The sequence below is a fragment of the Athene cunicularia genome (assembly GCF_003259725.1).
Source record: "Athene cunicularia isolate RWA chromosome 20 unlocalized genomic scaffold, athCun1 chr20_part1, whole genome shotgun sequence".
NCBI classification, from domain to species: Eukaryota; Metazoa; Chordata; class Aves; order Strigiformes; family Strigidae; genus Athene; species Athene cunicularia.
In genome coordinates, this window is record NW_020799125.1 from 3,490,962 (window position 1) to 3,511,604 (window position 20,643).

The window sequence follows — 20,643 nt, forward strand, 5'->3', positions numbered from 1 at the left end:
GGGGAAGCACAAATAGTAGTTCTCTGTGTCTGACAGTACTTTTATTGTAGAAGTATCTTGGAGCCCTAATTAAGGACTATAATCTCTTGTTTCAGGTTCTATCAAGGAATGAAAGATGACATCTGCCCATACAATATGTAGACTAATATTCATTGATGTTTGGTCAAGATCAGGAAGAATGATGAAGTGATGGTCTACAGTTCTGAAAGAAATAGGTAAGTTTCGTATTTTTTCTTCTCTTTTATGTTATTATGCTCATGTCTTCTAATTCTAGACCTTCATCACTTCCTTGGAATTCAGAACTTAGAAATGTGATGCTTGCCTTGCCAGCTGTTTACAAATCTTCCTACATAACTGAACGGTTGCATCTCAGAGCTGATTTGCAACAACTCTACTAACTCAGCTCTTGGCCTTTCATAAGGGGAGGCTTCAACTATGACATTCTGTGACACTTTGCAAATGCCTAGAAAAAAAGTTGTGAATGCAGAGTCTACCAAGATCACTTTCAGCATCTGCGTAATCAGGATTTTGACCCAAGGTCCAGGAAGGGTTGCTTGTTTAATTGCATTTCTCCATGGTTTGCCTTCTGGACCATAACCTTAGTGTGACAGACAGCAGATTTCAAGTTAGTAAATTTCATAATAATCTCAAGTACATTCTCAAAAACTACAGTTTGAGCAGCTGACATCATGTACCTGGACTTGAGCAAAGCATTTAACACTGTCCCCATAACATCTTTGTCTCTAAACTGGAGAGCCATGAATTTGATGGATGGACCACTCAGTGGATCAGGAATTGGCTGGATGGTCACACTCAGAGAGTAGCTGGGCAAGGAGTGGATGGAGAGCAGCCCTGAGAAGGACTAGGGGGTATTGCTGGATGGAAAACTGCCTGTGAGCCAGCAACGTGCACTCACAGCCCAGAAAGCCAACCGTGTGCTGGGCTGCACCCAGAGCAGGGTGGGCAGCCGGGCGAGGGGAGGATTCTCCCCCTCTGCTCTGCTCTGTGAGACCCCCCTGCAGTGCTGTGTCCAGCTCTGGGGGCACCAACAGAAGGACACGGACCTGCTCGATCGGGCCCAGAGGCCACGAAGATGCTGAGGGGGCTGGAGCACCCCCTGTGAGGACAGGCTGAGAGAGTTGGGGGGGTTCAGCTGGAGAAGAGAAGGCTCTGGGGAGACCTTAGAGCGGCCTCCCAGGACTTAAAGGGGGTACAGTAAAGGTGGGATAGCTCTTTGTCAGGGGTGTAGGGATAGGATGAGGGGTAATGGTTATAAACTGGAAGAGGGCAGATATAGGTTAGATGTAAGGAAGAAATTCTTTACTGTGAGGGTGGTGATGCACTGGAACAGCTTGCCCAGAAAAGTTGCAGCTGCCCCCTCCCTGGAAGTGGAGAAAGCTCCTCTCCACTGACCATATAAAAATATGAATATTTATAAGTAAATTTGTTTTGAAACAGGGTATTAGTAAGCCTTCCTCAGATTTACTTCTTGGCACTAGAAGGTCGATAACTGGCCTACTTATGCCATCTTCTGGATGATTACAGAACTGTCTTTACACAAAAAATCCTCTATCATGAAGCATTAGTAATTATCAGTGCCTGGAAATAATTTGCTAATTGAATCCCTGAAGTAATTTTCCTTCTTATTTTATAGAATTTAGAACAAACCAAAAACTACTGAATTATTAATAACATGTCATATTCAGCTATTATGAATAATTGGTAGATCGTACAAAAAAGATCTTTTTCAATGTGGTCCCAACAATACTGATATATTTAGGGAAGTTATGTTTTATGAAATAATACTTTTTATACTGAAATTTTACTAATGAGAGCCCCATTATCTCAAAAGACTGGGTTTCTGTCTCTTGGGGATAATCAGAAAGATGTTAGTCATGTTGCATAGTGTATTACTGGAGATAAGTGTGCTGTGTGACACTCTGTTACTATTCTGATGCAAGTGGTAGAAGAACCTGCAATGAGCAGATGATGTTGTACGAGCTTCTGGAAATTTTAGCTTTGCTATTCTATTTATTCATTTAATCACTCTTGCCAAATCTCACACTGGGAATTACGTCTGTGTAGGGGACAGGGAAGAAGGCTGAAGGGCCTCCGCTCTCTTCTGTAACCTCAGTTTGTCTCATATTCCATGGTATAGAAAGGTTATTTTGCAAACTGCAGTTTACTGCAGCATCCTCAGCAGGAGAGAGGTGCCACAGGCAGAGCAGAAGAAATTCAGAGATTTATCCTTCAGAGTAAAAAATATGTTGTGAGTTTGAGTTTCAGTTCACACCTCCTAGGGTAACTGGAAATAGTAGACTCCTACCACAAGTGCTAAGCAAAACAAAGTGGGCATCATTAAATATTCAAGTTTTTCAAGTGCCTTCTGTTTCCTGAGAAATGTACCAGGTCCTAAGAAACGTGCGTTCAGGATAGAATTATGTAATCACAGTTGACATTGTGAATTATGTTATTCTAGACATCAAGAAAGCATCCTGGTCAGATCCAGGTCAGTGTGCCATGTGTCACTAGCAGGGTTAGCACGGGAGAGTAGATGTTTCCATTCTGAAGACTTCTCATCACTTTTGAAAATGGTGAAATAATGGGAGTGTGAGGAGCAGAAATGGCAGAAGGGAGTGGTGGTACAGCATCTCCTTGCCTGTGCTTTCCATGTGTCTTCCTTCACTTTTCCCCAACTACCAGCTTTCCCATCTAAGTGCAGTTACAGGCTAAAATGGAAAGCCTCACTGGAATGCCATCATTCTCTCATTCTCAGTCTTCAGCATCAGCACATGTTAAGAAAGAAAAAAACCCATTTTCAGTTTCTTTGAAGGTGGTAGTGGCTTTTGAACTGAGCTGAGAAACTTTGCCACTACCACAAGTGCTACAACATCTGTTCCCTGCTTGCTCACAGAAAACCTTGAGAAAAGTCCCCAGGTTAGCCTATGCATTTTTTTAATACACTAATCAAACACTCTGTTACTAAGTGTTTAATTATTAGGATTGTGAAATACAACACCACCTAAGGCATTAATAGAAGAAACTAATTATAGCCCACTCAGCATGTGGCTTGCCCCTCACTTACAAAATCTCTTGTCATTTATTTGTCCTTTAAATGACTTCTTGTAATACCTTAATCAGGACAAATGGATCCTTCAGAAGGGAGAAAATGACCCCAAACTGGCACAGAAAGATTTGATTAAAAGTTACACTCCTTCTGTGGCAGCCTAAACATCCCGGGGGATCTGCTATTGCTCAGCAGAGTAGAGGAAATAGCAGACAGGGGAAATGCTTTCTATCTGAGACAAGATTTTATCGTTAACGTGATGACATCCACTCTCTGTAGGACCATCCTATGATCAGTCTCTCTTGTTTCCTTTAAAACTCAGTGTCAGAAGTTTAGTTCCAGTGTGATTAATTTCCCCTTTACTGATTGTGTGTCATTTACTTTTAAGTAAGATTTTTATAAATGAGGCAAAACAAAGACAGAGATGAAGACTGTGTGGAGATAAACATTTGTGCTGCTGGGACTCCCACTGACTTGGGCACAGCAGGGGCCAGAAGTAATGGGGATTCACAGACATCGTGATTAGACCTCTCACTGGGAACAGGTAATTGAAACACTATAGCCCATCACCAGCATTTACAAAACAGCAAGCCATGAAGGTACTTAGTTTAAAGCAGATCCTGAACAAACCAGACTTCATGCGCTTCCTCTGACATTATGTACAAGCAAAGTGTAAGCTGAGGCCATCGACAACACATGCTGGTGTTTGCATAGGCAGCACTCCCTTGACACCAGGCCTGCCCTTGTCCCCTGAGCAGGGGCTGTTTCTGTGTGGTCCTGTGGGCAATGCACGAGCTGCCTGCCTGGCTTTTTGGGGAGGACACCAGACACAAGCAGAGGGGCGAAAAAATGTGGCAAGTTGCCTTGACTGAAGATCCCGTCCCTCAGCCCAGGTTTATGGCTCCACAAGGCACTGGTGGAGAAGGGGTACGTGTCAGGCTGGACCTCGCGTCAACCTTCATGCGAATGTTTGAAAGCTCCCTCAGGGACTGGGAGTCTGATGGTTTGCTGTCACCCTCAGTGGTGACAGGGTAACAGCAATTGTGAGGCCCAAAGCCTGACTGGGACATCATCATAATATTCAGTGTGTGATGTGGCACAAGTAAACGTGCTGCCTCCAGACACTGAACTCTGTCTCCTGATGTAGACCTGAGCCTCAGGAGAAGCGGATGAGTGGCTGGATTCCTGCAGTAGTGTCTTTGAAAGTGTGATTGATGCAAATGTGTGATTTAGGTGAGAAATGCTCTGATTTATGCCTCATTTTCACTACTTAGTAATCATTATGTCTCATGAGAGCCTCTAAAGAAACCTTTCTGACAGTAGCAATTGAGTAGTGGAGGTACAGCCTGGGCCTCCCTTCTGCCAAACTCCGCAAAAAAAGTTACTGGTGTCTCAAGCAGATGTTTCTAGTTTTTAAGACAATGGGATATTAATAAATATTAATTTGAGAAGAAATGTCACCTCAAACCTTATGCACAGATGGAGAAAGATGTAGTTGTCATATGCAGCTGAGACTCAGACCTATAATGCTGGACTTTCTGGATCCTCTGTTGAGTTTTGCTGTTGCCCAGTTGATGCATGACAGATTACCTGTCAATATTTTGGCAGCAGAGATCATAATAGCTTTAAGCAGTTCAAGTACTTATTTAGGTGTTTGTAGCGTGCTTTGTCATTCCTACATAAAAGTACTCATTCCTATTAAAAAGCACCTAGTGACGTTTAAAATATTAGAAAAATCGTTCAGATAAATACATGGTATATACATGGTACATACATTTGCCTGCCATAGGCAAAAAGATCAACGAACAATGTGATCGTTAACAGGACTTCAGCTGTCACATCACCAAATTTGTGACTGAAAATGCTTAGTGAGAAAAAGGAGGAATATTTTTTGTCCAAATAATCACGTAACTGACAGGGCTTGACAGGAATGATGAATATAGTGCTACTTCAGTGATTACAGTGCCAAAAGGGGATTCTCAAAATCTAAATCCGTTCTGCTCTTTCTTATTATGGGAATTGATTTAGGATTTCTGTGTAACAGTCCCTTATCTGTAAAATGAAGGTTTTGTTTGTTTGTTACTTTCATCACTGTTTGCTCCAAGTCTTTATATACTAAAGATTTTGTAGTGGTTTGATATGACCACAGCAGAGTGCATATTCCTCAGGTCTGGTCAAAAGGAACAGCATAAAAAGCTGCTACAAAGGTAAAAGGCAAGATAACTGAGAAGTGCCCCTCCTTAGTTTGCTGCAAGCTCTCTGTGTGGCTGTTGTCAACCAAACAGCTCTTTCAGCCTAAATTTCTGCTCTTTGAAGTGTAAACACTACATCTTTACCTCACAGAGATGCTGGGAAGCTGTAGTAGCACAGTGTGTGTAAATCCTTGAAGACGCTGAAATAATGACTGTTACTACCTGAATGGGCACATAGTATATGGTTGTAAGAACCCCCAGTGAACGTTCTCATTGGCTATGCAATAGCTTTTCATTAAAACAGTTCTTTTTTTTTCCATGCAAGAGAGCAACAACTTTTTCTGGCATTCGCAACTGTGGGTCTGATCACATCTAATGCTTTGGTGTTGGAAGCATGGTGTGCTATAGACCCAACACAAGTTTACACAAACAATAAACACATGGACTATTTTCATTATTATTTTTAATCTTGCATAATTTTCAGAAGAAATAGCAAACCACAGCACAATTCCAATCTGACCAATATGGTTATAGTTTGCAATTAAAAAGTCATCTTGGTTGTTAGCAGTGCTGCTAAATGACTGGCCTGACTTGAAGCCTTCCATCTGGAATTATAAGTTAAGGACAGTTTATCAGAGTAGTAATTTATTGTGTAAAAAGATCTTGCTGATGGCATTTAGGAAAACTTAGCTGCCTGCCACTCAGAAAAATTCTTTAATCACACTTGACTGAGATTTCCAGCCTTGAATTATTAGTTAATAACATCTGAGATAAAGCATAATTTATTGTTTAAGTAAACTTTAAAACAGAAAAACAGGGCCTTAGATACCAGACTTAGTGCTTGCCTTAGGGAAAGTATTTTTCTTTTAGCACAGAACTGTAATAGAACAGAAGTAAGATTTGTGACTAATTCCATCTCGTGTAACTCAACCTAATGGCAGAGTACTACCTTCTAAGATATTCTTTCCTCATTCATGTATTGTAACACCAATAGCCATCATGCTAGAATGAAGCATAGGTCAACTGCACACATTCAGAGATGTACAAACCACAAAATTTAACAGTAACACATCTGTGGTTTCCATAAAGGGAAATGTGATACCACCCTTTCCTTATAATTCCACCTGTTTTATCAATGGCACTTGAGGAAACCCATGAATTTCCTCACCACAGCCACTTGTAGCTGATTTAGAGAAGGTAGTTATTTGAATGAAAGGGATAACCATATCTTGTCCTCGATCAACAATTTCTTAGCATTTACAATAGTGTAATAATACTAATAGCCACCAGATGCCAGCATATGCATGCAAGCACTAAATTAGTGCCTGGTTTATGCTAAAAGGCAAGGATGGTGCAGACCTCTCAGGTCATGATGCTGTTACAGTCACACAAAGAGTATTAGTGCACTTTCTCTTCAATGTTTCAGTGTCACATAAAATAAAAAATCTGATCACCGAGTCAGATCCACATGGCAGTGCACTGAAGTTCATTTTGGATTTAAAGAGAGCACTTACTGAGGAAAGGACTGTATTACTGGTTTAAGCTGGTAATTGCCTTCTCTGTCCAATACTCGCTTATTTCCATATGAACCCTGACTGGAATTTCTAGCCTAGTACATCTATTTTTTTAACTTTGCCTACTAAATTGAGGATCCTTAATATCAGATACTCTATTTGTGTAAGTCTGCACAGAATATACCAAAATCACTTCATCATCTCTGCCAAGCAGATCAGACCTTCCAGACACGTCGCGTTGTTGGCTGCAGACATACAAACAGTGTAGGCAGGAGAAATAAAAGGCCAGGTATTCATGGTGCAACCATACCTGCAACACTTTCAAGTGCAGATGGTTCTTTTTGTCTGAATTTGTCAGTGCTTCTGCCAGAAGCCTTTGCAACACCACAAACCTTCTGAAATTAATTGAATGATGGAAATTGCTTCTGACAGATTTCTTCCAGAGCAGAAAACTTTGGTCCCAGAGTGTTCAAAAAATCAACAGGCAAGTCCTCACTGCCAATGGAGAGAGAGCAGGAGTTACTTCGCTCTAGTTCTCCTTCCTCAGCGTATCTGCATGGTTCATAGATGGCACCGTAATCTTCCAGTGTGTTTTGGTAATACAGTTTCTAAAGAAGGGAAGAAACAATGCAAATCATCATGGAGGCTCCTACTGCCCTTTTGGAAATTAAAGGAATGCATGGTATGCAAATTAGGCAGGTAAACCAGGAGGTTACAGTGAAGAGTTATGAGTCTTTCTCTGAAGGGAAAAGTTTTACTGAAACTCTCAGCTGCATCACCACCAGAGCCTGAACTTCCCCTACAGTACAAATGAGGCAGAAAAGAGCATTTGCTCTGTCCTGGACCAGACAGCTATCGAGCAACCATGACTGCGTGGAGGCATGCAGTCCAGCCCAAGGAGGCATGGGGACAGGCTGTGAACATGCAGTGGCCAGGCAGGACGGGGCAAGAGGAACCAGGATTTCTGTGATCGCACAGAAGTGAAAGAGCGGGCAACCGAACGTTAACGCGGCACAGCAACAGAAAGCGCTTCAGCCCCAGCTCCCCATCTTGAAGAATTTGTTTCCCAGCCTTGCAGCAAATGCTGGGTGACCAGCCAGAGGCAGCAAGGAGTCTAGGAGATAAGGCACTTTCAAGGAAGTCTTGAAGGTTTACCCATCAAATATATTCCTTGCTTTCGATTGTAATGCTTCTTAGATGTGGACTGAGAGAGTAGGTGAAGCCACAGCAGCTTTCCAGTTTTGCAAGCCTTTTTTCCCATTCTTACAAACCAACTTGACAAAGGAGGGATTCGATGTTCATTTCTTACCTGACCCAGTATTTTGTCCACTGACTGTATGAAGCAATCATGGTGTCTTTCTTGCAATGTCTTGCAACTAGTGTACAGGCCATCCTGGAAGACAAACATAGTATCTCAGGTTTGACCAGCATAAAGTCAAGTAGTAACATTTCTTTCAGATACAAATAAATCCAGTTATAGTTCTCTCTGTTGCATCCATTTCTCTTGTGCTGTCTTCTCCAGTTATATTGCAGCTTTTTCTGTTCAAGGACTGTTTCTTCTTACAGGTACGTACTCCATGCGCACATGGAGTCACAAACTGTAATCTCCGGTAATGTAATATGTTTCTTCCTCTAAATTTCTTGGATTTCTTTTCATTAATGGCACAAACATGACTTCAGAACTTTATAATGTCTACTTACACAGGTAATCCTAGCTCCTAACTATGTGGAATTGAGTTCTCACATACATAAAAAAAGGCTGGTTTACTTTTTCTTTGCCTGCTGTAAGACACAGATTGTTGTTAGAGTCTCTTGGTGATCACTACGTACTTATGAACAGAACACATGGCAGTCACCTACTGATGTAGACCAGAATTTCCTTCAGGCATTCTTTACAAAGAAAATAGCCATCTGTTAGAGAATACAGTACAAAAATCCACAGAACAAACTCAAAAGCCTTCAAATCCCCAGAAGTACATCTTCTAGTCATAAAAATAAATCCTGTCCACACTTTTAGAGTATATTAAGTAGAAGATGTTGACCAGCATGTTTTTGACAGATATTTGAAAAATGACGGTTCCATTTCACTTATGCCAAGGACTGAATAAAATCTCATGCATAGCACTTCAAGTACTGCGATAAGAATTTTGGAAGAAATTACATTTCCAAATATTTAGAACAAGAACTAATTAAAAAAAGTGACAGACACAAACTGAAAGCTGTTAGAAAAAAGTAACTTGTCAACAGTATTTTAAATACCAGTGGAATCTCCAACAAGCGACTAACTGATTTTCTAACTGAACTATATTAAATTATTCTTCCCACTATTATTAATATCAAACCTCATTCTTGGGATTACCAATTTATGTGGTATAAAACAGGGCATTTACTTAAGGAAACAGGCAGTTACCTCAGTAATCACTTCTTTTCCAGCCTCCACAGAGACAGGTGGTAGAGCAGCGTGATCTGTAATACCCAGTGGAGCCTGCACACAGGGAGAGGGATGGTATTAATACAAAACTGAACTAGGCTGTGAGGGGATCGCACTTTTGCTGACTATTCCTTTTTTCCCTTGCATTTAGTTCCTTGTTGAAAACACTAGTACGTGCAGTGTGACAATACATTTTGTGCCTCCTCATCTATTGGATTCATCAGTAGGATGAGGCACCTGGGAAGGTCCTGCTGATACTGAAAAATGGTAGGAGGGATAATGGTCTGTCACCAAGTAGCATTATCCAATCCATGAAGAACACCACTCCCCAGATATGCTTAGTGGCACAAAAAAAGCTTTACTTTGCTCAATGCCAAAACCAGAGGAAACATAATAAAAAAGATGACTAGTACCAGATTCAGCCACACAACACTGGTGGGGTACTGTGATAAATGCTTTTGCACTTACCTGAGATAAAGACATTCCACTCTCTTCATTATATTTGATTAAAGTCTGTTCACCTTGAGATGGAATAATGGCTTTTCTTTTGGATCCCGGCACATAAAACCGACAAAGTAGAATACTGGAAACTGTTGAAATAGGAAAGGGAACGGTGAGGCAGGCATTGTGAATAGATCTGTATGGCTCAATACAGTGGGTTGATGAGATACCCAGCCCAGTTCCAAATGAGCTACCTCGGAAACCTCTAGCAATGTAGCTGTGCAGATGCAATGCTTGGCCTGGAGTGGTTAGCCTGCTTTAGAACGCCAGGCTGTTATCTCCACAGAGCACTGCACTGAGCAGACAGACATACTATAGTCATCAGATAATCTATTAATTTTTGCTTCAGATAAAGAATCAGTAGTTCATCTCTTCAGCAGCAAATGACATGAGCTGTCACAGAGGAAGCAGCTCTATAACAAGCAGTTACTGAGTGGTGTAACCTCATGGGAGAAATTCATTACTTCCAGTTAGCCAGTACATGGTTAATGTCAAAAAGTCAAGTATTCAATTTTATTCAATGCAAACAAGAATATTTACTTTGTTGTACTAAAGTTCAGCTTAATGACACATTTACATCTGCCAGTTGTCTTCTAGCCACAATATAATCATGATTTCCCAAGTAACAAGCTGAAAAATTCCACCTGTTAATATTACATTTCTGGTTTTTTAGTTCAGATATTTTCTTTTTCCCTAGGCTACATACTTGCATTTCTTGTTTTTCATACAATACTATTCCATGCATCCATGTCATCTTCCCTTTTTCACTTTTGTATAATACACAGTCCTCACCTTTTCACATCCCAACCATGAGTTCAGATAAGTTTGACTAATCTTTCTAGTGTCTTTTACCCTGTGTTGTCAGCCTTGAATACCACCTTCCTCTGCATTACACATTGTATCATAGTGCCTAGTAATTTGAGAGTTTTCTCGGCTATCAAAAAAGATCTCTTTGGTTACTAGATGGAAATGGCAACGTCTTGTATTGGAAAACTAAGGTCTTCCTAAAATTTGAAGAGAGAACAGGTCATGGACCAGGACACGTGGATGGAAGCACCATGAAGAGTGCAAGTATTAACTGCTCGCACTTGACTGCGCTCTAACACATCAAGGCACATGGCCTTTCCTGTTAAGGCTGGTAGATTTTAGCACACGTGCATGAGCTGCAATTGCAATGAGATCCGATGGGCAGATGGCAGATAACTTGCACATGTAAGTTAGGAGGTTACTTACCCAGCAGTAATAAGAAAGCCGTAAGTATTATTGCTATGGCACCACCTCCAAGTCTCACTGCTGCTTGTGGAAGCAGTGAATCTTTACACACATATCCATCTGGGCAAAAGCAGAGCCTAACGTGCTGAATCTGCCTTGTAGAAAACCCTTGACTGTCCTGAATAATGACAGGCACCGAGTAGCTACCTTGTGGGAGGCTTCTTAACATTAAAAGTTCAACTGACTCCCCTAAAAAGAAGACAAGAAAATTATTTCAAGACTCATAGAAAGAAGTCTGATTTTCTACAGTCCCTTCTGTTCATAGTCAAAGAGAAACTCATTTGCACCATTATTTCAAATACCTTTTCTAGCCTCAATGCACCATAGTAAATAGGACAAAATGACACCCCACTTCATCACCTTACTGAGCCTTCTGGGCAAAGAGATCTGTCCCAGTCTTGCTGCATTCGGGCATAGCTGCACTGATAACCTCTAGAATTCATCAGGTAGTTAATCAAATGCAGAAGTAGTTCCTCAGCTGTCTTATCCCCCTTTCTGCAATTTGAGCACATTGCTTCTGGTCCTGTCCTCAGTTGAGATGAAGAACAATTTACCTTTTTTCAAACTGCAGTCACTTCATATTTTGAAAGCTGTTCTTCCATTCCTTTACATCTCACTGAGACTAACCAGTAACAAACCATCAAGGTAAAAGACAGTGAAATAACTAGAGGGCACATAACTGACAATAAACCTCTCATGAAGGACATGAAAGGAAGAACTCACCAAAGTTTCTTCCTAATTTCCAGTTATGCTTCACATCTTCAGAGTCCTCAGCCAGCTCAAATGTAAATGGCCCAGAATGTGAATGGACTGGAGCAGACTTAGCTTTTATAATCAGACGTATCCCTTCTTTCTTGTCACACACATCTAAAGAAGGAGCCACTAATGTTGGCATATGATCATTATTGTCAGACAAGTAAAGCTGGATGGTGCCAGTGCCAGTCTGTGGTGAAATATCTAAGTAGGAGTAAAAGAAACAGAAAAACACAACTGGGGATCAACAAAAGCCAATCTATTGGCAGGATCTCTGGTTTACCCTACTAGTCACGCAGAACACAAGTTTTAAACATTAGGGTGTTCTGTGTTACTGTTCTCCACTTAGATACTTAGTCTTGCTATCATTTTATATCTAACATAATAATCATAATAATCATCTCAAACAGTCCAAATACTACTTGAATATTTTCTGACTTCTTACCATGACCAATAGCATGAACAATAATGGTGTACAGGTTGTTGTTCACGTAAGGGGATTCTTGATCAAATTCTTTTGCCACAGTAAGAACTCCAGAATTCTCATCCACACTCAGCCAACCATCTGGGTCATGGGCTAGTTCATATCTTAAAAAGAAAGGAAAAACTTACAAGTTACAATCTTAAACAGATTTTGAGGAATATAAAATTTCTACTGCATTTTTCTTTGTCCTTTTGAGCTCTGTAGGTATTTTTACTTGTTAGTGATGCTTACTTTTGTTAACCCCATGACAAGCTGTGTGTTTCAACACAGTCAACAAACAGTTCTCCATATAAGTCTCCATACCTTGTACAGGCCCATCATCACTGTTCCTAGGGGCTAAGAGAGTATCTAATTTCCACATCAGATTACCATTCTTACAGCCAAGCATACCTTAAGTCAATTCTATGGCATCAAAATATTGTCATGAAAAGTAAAATATAAATAATGCAACCTGGTTTTAGGCAAAACTATTTCGAAGACAACAGAAACACTGAGGAACCAAGGACTGACTGCACCTTTAAACTGTATCTTACAGAAGCAGCTCTCTGGATGTGCAGTATCATAAATAGTAAACCTGCACCTTTAATGTATATATTCATATAACTGTAAATATGTAGGTGTACATATAATCATAGTTGTACATATACCAAATTAAACTTGAAAACCACTTTATATTCCTAAGCTATTTATTCTGAGAGTTAGAAGCATCTCCACTTACTTTATCTTATTTGGCACATCATCTGGATATGTAGCAGGATACCTTCTAAATACTTTCCCAGGCTTCATTGAATCTTCTTTTTGGACAATCAGTATAGGAGGATGAAACACAGGAGCATGCTGAGACTGAAAGACCTTGATGTTCACAGTTGTACTTGTGGATTCTAGGCTTGAGATCATCACAGTGCCATTTTTACACAAGAAGAAAGGTTCTTCATTTGCTACAGAAATGACAAGTCTCATCTCAGAGTCATCTTCATAGCTGAGAGGCTGAAAACCCCAAACAGAAGTCTGATTAGCAGTTATGACCCCTGGTTTGGCAGACACCTCTGTATACCTGGAACTCGAGGTGAGCTGAGCTCACCAAACTCAGCTAAGATGCTAAGTTATCGGTCTTGTAACCAGACCGGCCACGCTACACAGTGACAGTTCATCTATTACTGCTCCTTACCTTGATAATACTCAAAATGCCTTCATTTGTGTCTGGATCTGTCTCAATGGCAAACCGTTCCTTCTCATTGCCTTTTGTTACTCTGTATTTTGCTCTCCAAGCTGGAGTGTTGGGAGAGTCTTCATCTTCCACTTGGAGTCGTAATACAGCTGGATGTTCTTGACCAGCTGAAATCTGTAGCTGGTACTGAGAGGGGAAAGGAAAGAAATAAAGACTATTTCTATTCTCCAAGTGGAAGAAGCTTGTTAGCCGATTCTGATCCAGAGTTCCACCACAGACCATGTGGAGCTACTTTCTGCGCACACTATTGCTGTCTGCAGTGGTTCATGTGTCCCCACTCAGTGACAGAACTAACTTTCCTCCAACACATTCCCACTGACTTCATAGAGAACTCATTACTAAACCTGACCTTCCTCTAAAAGCAGGAGACTCCTCATCTCTCCTAATACTGATGGTAGCAATAGGCCCATAAATGCCACTAGGGCTTTTCATCCAGGATTGTCTTCTGCCATGTAGAAGAGATTGGTGCGTACAGGCTTAGGCCAGTACTAGTCTGCAGATGTTATGTACCTGACTTTGTAGAAAGCAAGTATGTGTGAGATTTTAGGTAATTTCTTCACAGTGGTTTAAGTTTTTGATGGTCCAAAGACCAGCTAAGAAATGCCAATTAAATCACCTAAGGCAGAAATACCTCTTAAAATACGAGGCGGTTATAAAATGTAATTTGTGTTGTTTTCTTCATATAAGTTGGTCACTGGTTGAGATCTGAAATTTTAGATTCTTGCCTTCTAATATGTAAACAACACTGTCCTTGCATCACAACTCTTTAAACTGCTGTGAAGAATAATACATGTACTCAGATAGAGGGAACAAATCACAACTGTGAGAAGGCTCAGAATTTTACTAGACTGGAGTTAATGATGATGAAGCACAGATTTCTTGTACAAACCTGTTTTGGTAGATTATCTAACCTTATTCCCTCAGGTCTTCCAAACACTATTCTGTAGGTAGGAGACCTACCATAGTAACACGCTGGTGTGTTTGTTTTTGTAGGTGTCTTTGTACCCATTGTTGTAGCCCTTGTATCTATTCTTACTGTTCACAACTGCAAATATTTACATATACCAGTGCTTGGCATGACTCTGCACTCTGGAAGTGTGTCCTGGTTTTGGCTGGGGTAGAGTTAATTTTCCTCACAGTAGCTAGTGTGGGGCTATGTTCTGGGTTTGTGCTGAAAACAGTGTTGATAACACAGGGATGCTTTAGTCATTGCTGAGCAGAGCTTACACGCCGTCAAGGGCCTTTCTGCCTCTCACACACACACCAGTGAGGAGGCTGGGGGTGCACAAGGAGTTGGGAGGGGATACAGCTGGGACAGCCGACCCCAGCTGACCAAGGGGATGTCCCAGACCATATGCTGTCATGCTCAGCAATGAAAGCTGCAGGGAAGGGGGAAGGGGAGGACATTCAGAGTTACACGATTTGTCTTGCCAAGTAACCCTGACGTGTGATGGAGCCCTGCTTTCCTGGAGCTGGCTGAGCACCTGCCTGCCGATGGGAAGTGGTGAATCAATTCCTTATGTTGCTTTGCTGGCATGTGTGGCTTTTGTTTTACATATCAAACTGTCTTTATCTCAACCCACAAGTTTTCTCACTTCTACCTTTCCAATTCTCTCCCCCATCCCACTGCAGAGGAGTGAGTGAGCAGCTGGGTGGTGTTTAGCTGCCAGCAGAGGTTAAACCAAAACACTGTGTCAACACACAAATTACAAACAGTCTTTCTGGGACTTGGATTATCAATGGGACCAGAGCCTGAAAATGGATAACTCCTACCTGAATTCAAATGTAGCTGTCTACCCCTTCACAACTTTCATCTCCTCAGAGCCCTCTTCCTGCCAGCGAGCTCAATTGCTCCCATGCACACAGCAGATGCTCTACAAGCACCCTCACAGAATATGACAGCAGAAGCACTGCTGCCATACCTCACTGCCCCATTGAGATGTACCGAGATTGTAGGCACACGGGTTTCAGGCCATTGAGATCTTCATGATCAAAACTAGGATCTTTCAAGAGCGGATTGTAACCAGCACCGTAGCTTCTCAGGTGTTAGAATAAGCTAGTCGGCATCCTTACACTAATAGTGAGACAAAATCTGTCTAGTGCTGTACACAGAAAAACAACAAAGTCCATCTCTGCCAGTAGTCAAGCATTCTCTTACTGTTCTCATTTTTAAGAGATATTTCTTCTAATACATAAAGCTCATTTGCACAAGTTTTGGCCTGATTCTGCAAGTGTCTGAGAGTTCCTATTTCCACTTCTGAGTGTATTTAGCAGCTTGGGGGACTGAACTGTATTTAGAAATACTCAATAAAGTAATAATGTTTTTCCTTACATTATCCCTAGTAAATACAGGGAGGTGGTTGTTTGCATCTTCAATAGCTACATTCACTGTTGCCGTAGATGAAAGCTGGGGAGTTCCATGGTCACTGGCTTTAATCAGAAGTTTGTAAGAGTTAGCAGTCTGAAAAACAGAAGAAAGGAAATTCCTAACTTAGTTCAGAAGCATTTCTTGCATTTTATCAGTCACAGCTACAAAGCTGGATGTGAGACTCTCCAGGTATAAGTTAACATGCAGTGAACGTGTATTGTGCATTAAATGATAAGAAGCTGTCATATGTACATCACCTTATAATCCAGGCATCCTGACAGAAGTACTGATCCTGTGGTAGAATCAATATAAAATGGGATTCCATCTGGATGGGACATTTGCATACTTAGAAAATAGGACACCTGAGAATTCGCAGTGCCATCTTCATCTTTGTCCAAGGCAGTAACCTGGAAAACTGGCTCATCTAGAATGAAGAATAGAGACATTCATAGAAGTGTTTAGTCTTGACCTGGAGTTTCTTAGGCCTGTCTGCAAGCTCCTGAACACACAAGTCCTAAGAAAATCTGTAACATCTGTGGCTATGGTTATCTGGCTGCCACCTCATTTGGGTGGCAAATCTGCCTCAAGTACTGTTAGACAATAAAGTTACTACACTCCTGAATTTATTAAAAACATTCACTAGTTATTTATACCAGCTCTGACAGCTCCTGAGGAGTTGGCACCATGCCCACATGTCTACATACCCAGATTAAGTCTTTATATTTCTAAAACAGTGTCTGACCATCTTCTGTGAAGCAGTGTGCATGTGCAGGTTCCAGATCCACAGTTCAGATTAGTCTGCTAAAGTCTTGGCTTGCAGTTAAGAAGTATCTTAGGAGTTTTTCCAGAATGTCTCCAACTTTATGCTAATACACATCGAGGTTAATCAGACAAGAATTCAGGAAGTAAAAAATAGTCCTTCGCAGGAAATAGTCCGGAAACCCATGAGTGTTTATGTAAAACCGAGGGAGAACAGATTTACTAAGAAAGGTCAAGGAAGTAAAAAGAGAGAAATCAAACACAAACCAGTAGTATCTCTTGTCTGGATGGCACTTACCTTTACTGTGGTTCTCTCTTATTGTAATACTGTATTCCTCCTTGGGAAACTCAGGTGCATTGTCATTAATATCTTTAACCTTTATCTTGAAAAATAAAGGGCGGTCCAACAGTTCACCAGTTTCTCTGTACACAATATCAAAACGTATCTAAACGAGTAGCAACACAGACACCAAAAATGGAATGAATGGAACAAAAAACTTTCATTTTGAAGATGCTTCACTCATATTTGACTAGCATTTGGCTTTGAGTTACATCACTAAGTCATTATTTCACCTTTCATAGGTAGGAGATTCATAATGGTCATCTTGTGCATTAAACAATGCTTTTTTTAAAAAAAAAACCAAAAAACATAAAACAGTACCTGGAGCTGGATCTGGGTTATTTGAAATTACTATCTAATATAAAATATATAAATATCCTTGGGGCCAGACAGAAGAATGCATTCACATGTGCTTCCCCATTTTGAAGTATTTGTTCAAGTAGTACATTGAGTTTTCTCTAGCTGCATTTCTATGAAGTTTTGACTCCATACCCAAGGATGTTCAGGGGATTCTGCATGCTGAATTCTCCTTTGCTACACTTATTTCTGCTTTAAAACCAAGCCCAGAGTGTCTGCCCTGGAACAGCCGTGTGTCTAGTGAGGGGGAATCGAAAGCTCTCCAAAATTTAGTTTAATTATGGAAGGCAAGACCTTGCACTGAGAGCCAAATGGAATGGTAACTATCAATTGGGTACAGTTAATCCACAGAGACACAAATAGGAATCATCACAGAACAAACATAAGGAGACCACAACTGAAGACTTTTTGCAAGAGGAAAACAAACCCACACTCACGTATTTCATTCATACACTTCTTACTACATTTCTTTCATTACACTTACTGCTTATGAATGCTGTTCTGTTTTTTAAGGAGAAACATATGCTTACTCTTCTGTAAAGTTACAGTAACACAGCTTTGCAGCTCCTCTGGTATTATCTGTCTTTTGCATATTATGCATATCATGCATAACTATTTGCTTTCGTTTTCTTGATTAGTTCTGGGGTTTACAACTCAGTGTTCTGGCCACTATAGCTGTAAAATACTTTGAATTTCAGAACAACCTTTTCATTTTTTAGATTATGATCAAGGGCCGTACCAAAAAGAAGACAGAAAAGAAGCATACAGATATTTGTGGAAGTTCAAGCATGTCACAAAGATTTATGATTGATAGTGGTGTGGAAGTTACCTATTGGTCTCTGATGAGATAATCATCTTAGAATTTATTTAGACGTTCAAAGTAAGAAAATGAAATCATAAAAATACATGCTTAATATTCTTATTGGTGTGTTTCATTCTAGTGAAGCATTAGCCATGAGAAAGCAATAAATATTTGCAAACAGTTGTAAGTATTTTTTTAATTATTACCTGAAAAGTTGAGGTCTTTTCTCTGTCAATGGCACGATGTACATACACATGTCCATTTGCATCATCTGCTATAGAAAACAATCCAATCTCTGGAGATTCATCCACCCCAGGTCCACTGATTAGGTATTTTACTGATGTATTAAATGATTTGTTATTGAACAGCTTTTGAAAAGAGAAGTAACACAATGCAGTGTGAGTTAGGAAGATGGAATAGAAATAAAATTACTTAGACTAATTCTCTTCCTGCCCATCTTCTCTTTGTAGAAGGGTCCTTGCTTGCAAGCTTGGTCCCAGCCAATTTAACAGCTTTCTGGGCTGCAGCATCACTACTCTCTGCACAATGTGCAGGTGCAATGACTCTCTTACCTCTCCCACTCTGTTGGCTTCTTTCCCTGAGTATGCCTGCAGGTTCCCATAGAAAGGAGCATACCCCCCCACACACAAAATTCTACCCAACTGTGTAAATAAAACAACTTTGAACAAGTAAGATTTTTAAAAATTGCTGTTTGATACAATGCTCTTGCCCTCTCCTACCTTTGGTGTTTTACTGTACAGTCTGTGGTGATGAATACCTTACTGATGTTCAAGAAAAACTTTTACTAAAAGGTTGTTTGTACCTGTCCAGCGTATTTTGGGAATGGTCCTTTGTCCTCCTCTTGAATATCAATCGTGGTAACAACCCAGGTCCTTTTTGTACGCTGTAGAGGACGTAGACTGGCTAACTGATAAGAATTTAGCCACTGTGGGATAAAGAAGTGTAGTTAGTGTCATAGTTCGCATATTAACAGTTGCATACCTGTTGTTATATAATATTGACTACAAACCTGAATACTCTTCTTTCGGATGGCTTGTTTTAAACTGAAATTTTCAATTTCATGAGAAAAACTGTTGGCAGCCATAACCTTGGGGGGAAAAAAAAAAAAAAAAAAAAAAAAAAAAAAAAAAAGGTTAACTAGAAAGCGTTGATAGGTTGTCTAGGAGGAAACATATTGATCCAGTTTTGACAGCACTGTATTAAATTGGATCTAACCATGGAAACCACAAATATCATCCATCTCATTCCAAGTGAAATGGCATGGGACCTTGAATACTAATTTCTCTGGTCAGGTGATACCAGTCCCAGAAACACACAAACACAATGTCTAACAATCCATGGTATTATCTCTGTGGCTTTTCTCAAGCCACATATCTCCAATTTTTAAAACATTCACCTCTGTCTCTCTGTGTCTAGTGCTCCTTTAGAAGTTGGGTATTAACAGGCCATAAACCTATTGCTGGAAAAAAATTAAGTCTGGGGAGTATTTCAGGTTTGCAGAGACTCAGTGATGTGACACAAGTGTTCCCAAACCTAGCTGATTTACCAGAAGATGAACACTGGACCTAAGTCTCTAATCAAGATGAGTAAATTAAATTGTTGAGAACAGTGACTGCACCCCGGCTGCCAGGATTTGCCCTTTTATAAACACTGCTTTTGACTTGAAATCTTGCACCACAAAGGAGTATGACAGTATTCAAATTTCACTATTAACATCAGCTCACAGGTAACTTGTACACCTTCCTCCTAGTTCTCACTGCTTTCACTGGAAACCTTGGGGATTTATGACTCATTCCATCAAATATTTCCAGTGGCATTTAAAAACTGAACAGAGCTCCTCCTGCCTAGACATGGGCAAAGGTTGGGCCTTTACCCCATGACCTTTTTCCGAAGAAACAAAATACTTATAAAATTGCTACGGTTATAAACTTTCCGAGCGATGGGGGTTCGCTTGCTGGTGATGCCTTGGAGCTACTCTGTAAAGCTGTTGTATAACCCGGGGAAAACCTCTGCGATGTAAAAACAGCAAGCAAGGCTGTCACCTGGCACTCGCACCTAGTATTTATTAGTTTTGTTCAGGTTCAGCTCCTCTGACCCCCCCCGAACGAGCTGCTTTCCCCTCATGTGCATGTGTAGCCGCTTTTAATTATAGTGGAAGCTTTAATTGTGTATTTTACAGCTTCCACGCTCCTCCCCGTGCACCAGTCGCACAGCAATGGCTCAGCCTCTTGCTGTGTCCGTTCCGGCCTCGGGCACCGCTACAGGGAACGACCCAGTCCGGGAGCACGAACCCCCCAGAAATGCCAGGGAATTAGTGGGGGGCTCATTCATCCAGCAAGGTCAGCCCAGGCACCAGCGCGCTCCGCCAGGCGTGAACGTCCCGGTGCCCCCGGCAGGAGGAGCGGAGGGTCCCGGCTCCGGGGAACCCCCCCAGGAGGGAGACACACACACAGACACACACACACAGAGACACACACACACACAGAGACACACAGACACAAACACACACACACACAGAGACACACACACACACACACACCCCTTCTCCTGTCTC

The 20,643-nt window shown here is 40.9% G+C and overlaps 2 protein-coding genes across 2 annotated transcripts in view; both read right to left on the reverse strand.

Annotated features, from left to right (window-relative positions):
• Positions 1-6,548: 6,548 nt before the first annotated feature.
• On the reverse strand, positions 6,549-19,173 carry CDH26 (cadherin 26). The gene is made up of 15 exons (XM_026862124.1): positions 19,099-19,173; positions 18,892-19,014; positions 18,275-18,436; positions 16,868-17,015; positions 16,068-16,234; positions 15,775-15,903; positions 13,383-13,568; positions 12,933-13,201; positions 12,176-12,318; positions 11,701-11,934; positions 10,939-11,166; positions 9,673-9,794; positions 9,184-9,258; positions 8,083-8,166; positions 6,549-7,381 (listed from the first exon to the last, which is right to left on the reverse strand). Exons 1-15 carry the CDS (start codon positions 19,171-19,173, stop codon positions 7,175-7,177), a joined length of 2,352 nt encoding a protein of 783 aa, XP_026717925.1. The 3' UTR covers positions 6,549-7,174.
• FAM217B (family with sequence similarity 217 member B) overlaps positions 10,572-20,643 on the reverse strand; it is a 20,685-nt gene continuing 10,613 nt past the window's right edge. Inside the window, exon 5 of the transcript XR_003399807.1 lies at positions 10,572-10,583. The gene's annotated coding sequence lies outside the window, so the exon portion shown is untranslated. The remainder of the gene's footprint in view (positions 10,584-20,643) is intronic.